This window comes from Penaeus vannamei, chromosome 4, assembly GCF_042767895.1.
Source record: "Penaeus vannamei isolate JL-2024 chromosome 4, ASM4276789v1, whole genome shotgun sequence".
NCBI classification, from domain to species: Eukaryota; Metazoa; Arthropoda; class Malacostraca; order Decapoda; family Penaeidae; genus Penaeus; species Penaeus vannamei.
In genome coordinates, this window is record NC_091552.1 from 7,411,080 (window position 1) to 7,419,234 (window position 8,155).

Below are 8,155 nucleotides of genomic sequence, written 5' to 3' on the forward strand. Positions count from 1 at the left end.
GTAGTCGGTACAAGAGATACTGTCAGATACATATTGTAACGCCACAAAAGGTCTCAGAAAGTACCGCCCTCAGTGGAAGTCCACCCGGTGTTCCCGAGTTTCAGCTAAAACTTGACATGTACACCCAAGGTGAAGACAATGTTTCCCAGGGGGTGTTGGGGTGAAGAGCCTCCAATTACCCCTCCCTTTGGGCAGTGCCTAAAGTGCACGCCCTGTTGCAGCAAATTAGATCATTTGCAAAATAAATTTTTTGACGTGGAGTTGTGGTGAATGCATCCATACTGTAAAGAATTACCCATACCCATTTCATGCTATCCCTAGTTATCGCAGATAGAGGGATATGTGATACAATTTCTATAAATTTGGATATTGAAGAGGAATCCATCAATACCAAAATCGTTGCTATCGCTTATGCAAAGGTAGTCAGTAAAATTACCAAATACACAAATGTTGCATAATCTAAATTATCTATTTCCCAAGGAGGAACTGTACCCTCATTGCCATTGTTCTTATTGCCTAGCACCAACTGAAACTACATAAATTGTAACCTTGGCATCAAGATGAATGCTCTGATACCAGAACTAGTGATCTTAAAACATTATTATTGGAAAAAGACGTCACAACTGAATCAACCAGAACTAACCTTATAGCCTTGAAGATTTTTAATTATCAATCACTTTTCATTAAATAAACTTGTCTCGCAAATTAATAATAACAAAGTTATTTAATTATCAAAATAAATAAAAATTATAATAAAACAAGGTGAGATTCCCACGGGAGCTGAGGGAATACTGACCAAATTCTCCACTGGTTCTGTCTCTCATACCCGTGATGTTCCTGCTATCTTGACTGTGAAGGCCAGTGTCACAATTTCACAGGTCAATTGTTTCGCGGTTAATTTAATAGCCGATGGGGGAAGAATTCATGAGGGAAACAGCCAATGGATGAACATTAGCTAAAATAGAAGCTATGAAATTCAATTTTCAAATTAGTCTTGCCATGACTTTCGTGTGTGTAAAATGTCATATCAAACCATTCCAAGTTATAAAAAATTATTTTGAAGACGATGAGGCTAGCTTGAAACTATTGCATGAACATGAAGTGCTACCCTCTGAAGCAAGGGCTAGACCTTGCTCTGCAGTGCCCTGTGACCAGCCATCGCAACACTCGTGCTCATGCTGGATGTGCGCTTTTCACCACACAGGTATCCCTTTCTTATTTTTTGGCAACTTAAAATTGTCAAAGTGCCTGTTTACCACTCAGCATGGATTGACCCAATCATAAATCATTTTAAGGGTAATTGTTACAGAGAGCAACGCACCCTCTCAGAGACTAAGTCGAAAAAAATGATGTTTTTCTGCATGAAATCCTATGATTTCATCGATTTTCGGCGTTGTTTCTTTTGCGAATGAACCGTTCAGGAGATCGAGTACCATTTCTCCATGGACGATCTTGATTTGATAGTCCCGTTAGCAGGGGAGGGTATGAAGTATTTATGGGGTAAAACAAGCTTAAATAAGAAGAATAACAATCAAAAATGCGTAAAACTAGCACAAAAAGCGCATAAAATCGGCCAATGAAACTCTACGGATGTAACCGCCATCTTTGAAAGTTTACGGACTGACGCGAAATAAATAAAAAAAACTCTACAGGAACCCAACCCACATTTCAGTAAAACTCTACGGGAATTCACACGTTCCAACCCCCAAAAACATATTGACCAATAAACCAACCTAATATATCAATATAAATTGCCATGACTAGGCGTGCCCTTCGGGCACTGCCCGAGGGGAGGGTTGATGGGGGGCAAGCCCCCCAACACCCCCCAGGACACATTCTCTCCACCACGGTATGTACGGCAAGACAGAGCTGTATTCACACCGTAAAATAATAAGCCAAATACCTTTATATCCGGAAACGTGAAACTTTCGTTTCTTTGTACTGTTGGGATTACTTCGATTTTAATCAATCACCTTTTTCGTTCTTTGGAGCTCTTGATGGGCTCATATATAAAACTGGGATGGTTACTGAAGTCTAATTGTTCTTCGATGCCACTGTAAAGGTCTTAAAAAGAACCCAGAATCAACACAACACTGGAAACGCAACATTTCTCACCGGATTTCAATCTCAAAATGAGCAGTATGGTGAGCTGTCAACCTGTGGCTGGCGCAAGAAAGTGTGAAACACTCGATGCGCAGGATTCGATATGAGGGTATAGATAAATATAAAAATATGCAGAAGAAGTATAATAACATTACTAAAAGACTTTAAAGGTATAAATGCGTACCAGCAGACACAGATAATTAGCCAAATATCGTTTTGGCAAGCGCGTAATGATACACGGACTAGTTCGCGAACACAAATATGCGTTTGTGGGTCAGTGTCGTGTTTTTCCTCACAAGGTAAACAAGCTCATCCACTTTGAATTTGAAAGGCGGCCACGCGTTATATTTTCGTCATTTAGCGGTGACTATAAGGCCAGCGCATCTTAAACTATAGGCTATCCCCTTCTATTTTTCCCGCTCTATAAGATGGCGGTGTCCATTTCCCTCTATCTACGCGCGTCCGTGTCTGTAACCTCTACCCATTTCAAGAATTGAACTAAACCATATCAGGTTGTGCCATCAATGACAACCTATTTCAATACCATAGAATCAATGTGTAAATAATGTATCATCCATCACTAATATTAATTATTGAAAAACAATAGTTATGCAACAACTAACCGCAAATTTTTGAACAAACTGCAAATCTAACTGCGCAAGCTATAGCTTTTGAAAATAACTTGCCTGTGCACGTAAGAAGGTTTTCAGTCTGGATGCTCCCTACCTACCACAACCAATAATGATGCTATTATGCAATTGGTTAATCATCACTGGCTGAACTCCTAACAAATTAGCATTCTGGCAGTACCAACATAGTAGGAACATGCAACTCCTACCCCAAAATAACAGGTATATCTATAAATATATACATGTTCTCAAAACCGCCAACAACCTGTAATTCACTCACAAACAACATACATGCACACTCCACAACAACATAAAAACTTCAGAACCACAATAACAATACAGAGAAAAGAAGGTTTAACATATATAGAAATTTATAGCCAAATCTGACTCAAACCCAGAAGAGAAAAATGAAAAAATAAACAACCTGATAGTCCTTGACGACCTCGCTCAGCGATGGGTACCGCTCGCTGATCCACTTAAAAAATTTAGGTACACCCATTTTGACACTCCTTTCGGTCTCCTGAGTGAGTAGCAGTTGTTCTGGAGGTTACAGCTTGCTTCCTCCCAGTCTGAAGACCCACAAACCAGCCGAGTTTCACCTTGTATATACACCTCTCGTCAAAAGTTGTGCAATGTTTTGGTTCCTTTTCTCAGCTGAGTGCGAGCTGAGCCGATGGTTCTGTCAAGATATTTTTATCCATTACTTACTGTTATTATTATCATCAATCATTACTTATTCTTCTTGTTAAATATTTTTAACTGTTTATATTATTATCATTATCACTCATCAATTCCTATTACCGTTATTCTTTATCTTCGACTGCACAATTATAATCATAATCATTATCATTGATCATTATTGATTACTAGCTATTATTCATTATCTATCACATTTTATCAACTATTATATATCGTTAGTCCTTATCAAATATTAGTAATTCTTCGGAGGGATGTCGTAGTATGAAGTGAATAATGCCAACTTTTTTTTACTTGTTTGGTATAGGCTCTAATTTACTTTTGTAATTGTTTTGAGAATAATATTTCCTATTAATGACTTAATGCGGTTTCTAAGTATGTAATTATGATTGATATCACTGTTATTACCATTATTACCTTCACTGCTGTCATCATCAATATAATAATCGTTTTCATTATCTAAATTTTGTTGTCATAAGTATAATTGTTATTATGTTCACTATCACCATCATTATTGTTATCATTATCATTATCGTTATTTTCATTATTACTACTTTTATTATTATCATTGTTCTTCTCGCTGTCATTATCACTATTATTACCATTATAATCGTTATCATTATTGCCATTGTTATTATTACTATTGCATATCATCATCATTATTATATTGTTATTATGATTATCATTATTATCATTATTGTTATAATTATCATTATTATAATCACTATAACATTATCATTACTAGTATCATCAACACTATTATCAACATTATCACTATTCTTTTCAATATTATCATCATTATTATTATCATAATCATTATTTTTATATTACTGTTATCATTACCATTATTACTATTGCATCATCATTATTGTATTGTCATTATTGCCACCGTAATTACCATCTTCATTATTATCACAATTATTATACCTACTATTTTATCATTACTATTATTGTTATCATCATTATCATTATTGTTATTATCATTACTACCACTACTATTACTATTATCATTACCATTACTATCAGTATCATTACCATTGATTCCACTATCACTATTATAACCACTGCTATGATAACATAATAAAGAACAATAACTATGATTACCATTATTAGTATCATCATTATCATCCTCTTCATCATTATTGCTATCATCAAAATTAACATTATCATTATTATTGTAATTATCATTATTGTTGTTGTTTGTATATGTATTACTATCATTATTTTTTATATTATCATTATTATCAATGTTAGTATTACTAACATTATTATCAGAATCAGAATCTTTATATTAATATCATAATTATCAATATCATTCTTACTAGCATAATCATCATTATCATTATCATATCGTTATCATTGTTAGTCATTAACATACCATAATCATTTGACCATTTCATAATCACTCTTTTTATAACCATTATTGGTATCATTTTCATTATCAGTGTTATCAATGCTATTGTAGTAATCATTATTATCATAATCATTATTATTCACATTGCTATCAATATCATTGCTATTATTACTATTGTTTACAATGATTACTATAATATGACATTTTGATAATGATATTGATGATTACTATTATAATTTTATTATCATAATGATTATTTTGATAATTATCATTACTATTATTACTATAATTTCTATCATTTTCATTATTATTACCATAATTTATATAATCATCACTATCATTATCATCATCCTTATTAGCATTTTATTTCTATTACTATTATTATCATTATCATCATTATTGACCATATCTTAATCTTTATTAATATCATTACAATCACCATCACTATATTTGTTACTATTGTTGTTAATGATATTATCATTGCTGCTGTGGGCAGGATGGGCTGAGGAAGGGCATGTCTTGGGATCCAGGGCTCACTGCAGGAGGCGTTCCAGATAGTTATAGCCAATATGAAGGCTCAGGTACTTGCACAATGGCAATTGCAATTGAAGGCCTTGAAATGCGAAACTGACGTCTTGCAGAGCCACCTCACTATCGTTCAGCATGCCCTCCCACGCAGTATGTTTCGGTGAATGCCTTCCAAGCCAGGTGACAAGGCGGTACATCCCAATACTCAACAAGCACCCACAGCTATGGTTGCGATCACAGTGTAAGTTAAACTTTTGACTATGGGCCAGCACGGGACTCAAACCTCAACAGCGTCATGTGCTAGCCATCAGCGATATCCCTTCTGCACAGGCGTTCTCGATGGAAAGTCACTTCATCCCCTATATACCAGTAGGGTAGTCAAAACCTGTGGACTAGTACCCTCCACCATGGACAGACGACCATTATGTGTGGCCTTGGCGAAATTCTGAAAAAAATTGAGAAAATCAACTTCCAGCGGCCTGCAACGACCAATGATAAGCTGTACGTCTCTCCCAATGTGCTAATCCACGACACGGAGTGAAGGTAGTTCCTAAATGTCCAAGACGGTTAACAACCAGACCATTCATGTTCCCCAGTTCAAATCTCTGCGTGCTTGAAATCAAACGACGGTGTTGAACTCAGATATTTGTGTAGGAATGCTTTTGTGATCGATTTTATGGAAGTCGATCTGGGTAATTTAACACGGAGGAATCACTGATAGATATTATTACGCGTAGTGTCTTGGAAAGATCATTCTTGGAAAATATCCTATAAATTAGGATTGATATTAGAATATCCTAAAGGGTTAGGAGTGCATAGTGCCTGTTAACCCATATGCTTATATACACTTACTTTCATAGGTGTTAATCACTTCAAGGTGCATAAGGAAGGATAACTCTCAGGCAATTTAATGATCCTGTTGCCACAAAAAAGGAGTAAATAAACGTCTTCGGTTGACTAAAAAGGCAAAACAAGAGTATCCATATTATGAATTTATTAAGCAGTCTCTCGGACAATATCAGTATACAAATCCCCCATACACTTGGCAAACACAGAGCCAACCTGCCACAGCACTATCCAAACTACTCAAAAGTTTTATCCACAATGCTGAAAATCATTCTCTTGATTGACCCACAATGGACTATATTTCAAATATTTACTTATGTACAAGGAGTTTGAAATGGGGTTAAAATTACTTGAATTTTTTTTTTATAACATTATATAAATGGACACATAAAACAGAGAAAGGGATGAAAAAATGAAAGAAGGTATACTTGTGGGAGAACGGGAAAATACCAGTAGAAAATCGGTTAAAAAACTAAGGTAAGGTAATCGAAGAGGAACAGGCAAGAGTAAGACTATGTAAGTTTGGAACAGGGTAGTATTGCAGAAGCAGCGTTGCATACAGCTGGATTAGTGTAGATTTAGATGTAGAACAAAGGCCAATAGGAAAGAATAGTTTTATTCTCTTTAAAACATAAACACAGGGAAACAACGGAGCCACGCCTTCTCCCGGGTATTGTGTCCGGCGGTCTAAAGAAAAACTTTCAAGCTAAACTTCCAACTTCTTTAAAGATCAAATGCAATCTTTCATGGTAAAAACAGGTCATTTCATTGTGAAATTCAATAATTCTTATACTCATTACAAATACTTTCGAATTCAAAGAATGTTTTGACTGCCGTAAGTAAAAGAAAACGAGTATTTTGCAAGGTACACTCAATCATTTTGATAAATAACTACAGGCTACAAAGTCAACAACTCTACACAACTATAGTGTAGAGTCTCCTACTTCTGTGAGTATCTACTGTGCGTATTAATCGCGTTTTTTTTCTATATAAGTAATTAGGGCGTTCGTTTTCTCATAATTCAATTTTAGTCAAACATAAGGACCTGCAACTTTGCGACTGCGAGTCTCCACGTCCTGTTCTCGTCTGATTTTAAGAAAACAAGCAACCCACTTCCCTTCGAGTTGACAAACCCCACCCCCCCTCTCTCTCGTTTATTGACACTGAATGTAAAAATAAATGTTCTACTTGTTCTATTTTCTTTCAAGTTTTCGAGCTGGTGCCTAAAATTTCAAGATCATGACTTCATGTAGTGGACACCCTGCTCCTTGACGTCATGGGAACAGGCGGCCTGAAATCGTACTTGTCTGCGGGATAACCTTCCTGAAGGCAACTGTACTCCATCCAATCTCAGGTAAGTAATAACAGGCAACTTATTCTTTATTACTCTTCGGAAAAAAAAACATTGGTGTAAAGCACTACAAATATATTGCATATGTCATAAATATAGGAAACACATGCAAACATAAGTATCATGTGTCAACTGTTTAGAACAAGAAGAAATCTTGGCGAACCAGAGTACTCCTGAGTCCGTGGTGAGTTGCCAGGTTTTATTTATTTCCTAAGAATGAATATTCCATAGTCATCGGTGTCACTCAATATGATACAATAACATTTTACTCCATTGTCGCCGGGAATATTTAATGGTCACTCTAGATTTTTAAACATAAATGGCTCCACAAATGCTCAGTCACCAAGGAGTATATTTTTCAGCACAAAATTTGACACTACTTATATCCATTAAGACTGTCAAATTGTGAACTCATGCCAATAGAGAATATAACAGTAAGAAAGCACTGTACCATGAAAAAATCAAGAAATGGGAAAATAAGGTTAAGTTACGTAAGACATTATTGGCTGAGCATTTACGGAGCCATCTGTGTGTAACAAAATTCACAAAAAAATACAGTAGACAGTACATACACCTGTGATCAAAAGGCTAATTGTTTTGCTTTTGCCTATTTTTTATACTTCGTTGTGACGTTCCCAGAGAATTTTC

The 8,155-nt window shown here is 35.5% G+C and overlaps 1 protein-coding gene across 4 annotated transcripts in view; it reads right to left on the reverse strand.

Annotated features, from left to right (window-relative positions):
* The window catches only part of pcm (5'-3' exoribonuclease pacman), a 31,051-nt gene extending 27,657 nt beyond the window's left edge, over nt 1-3,394 (reverse strand). For all 4 annotated transcript variants that reach the window (XM_070120619.1, XM_070120617.1, XM_070120618.1 and 1 more), the window contains exon 1: nt 3,157-3,394. In XM_070120619.1, the coding sequence (XP_069976720.1) occupies nt 3,157-3,231 (75 nt within the window). In that variant the 5' untranslated portion in view covers nt 3,232-3,394. The remainder of the gene's footprint in view (nt 1-3,156) is intronic.
* Nucleotides 3,395-8,155: the final 4,761 nt, after the last annotated feature.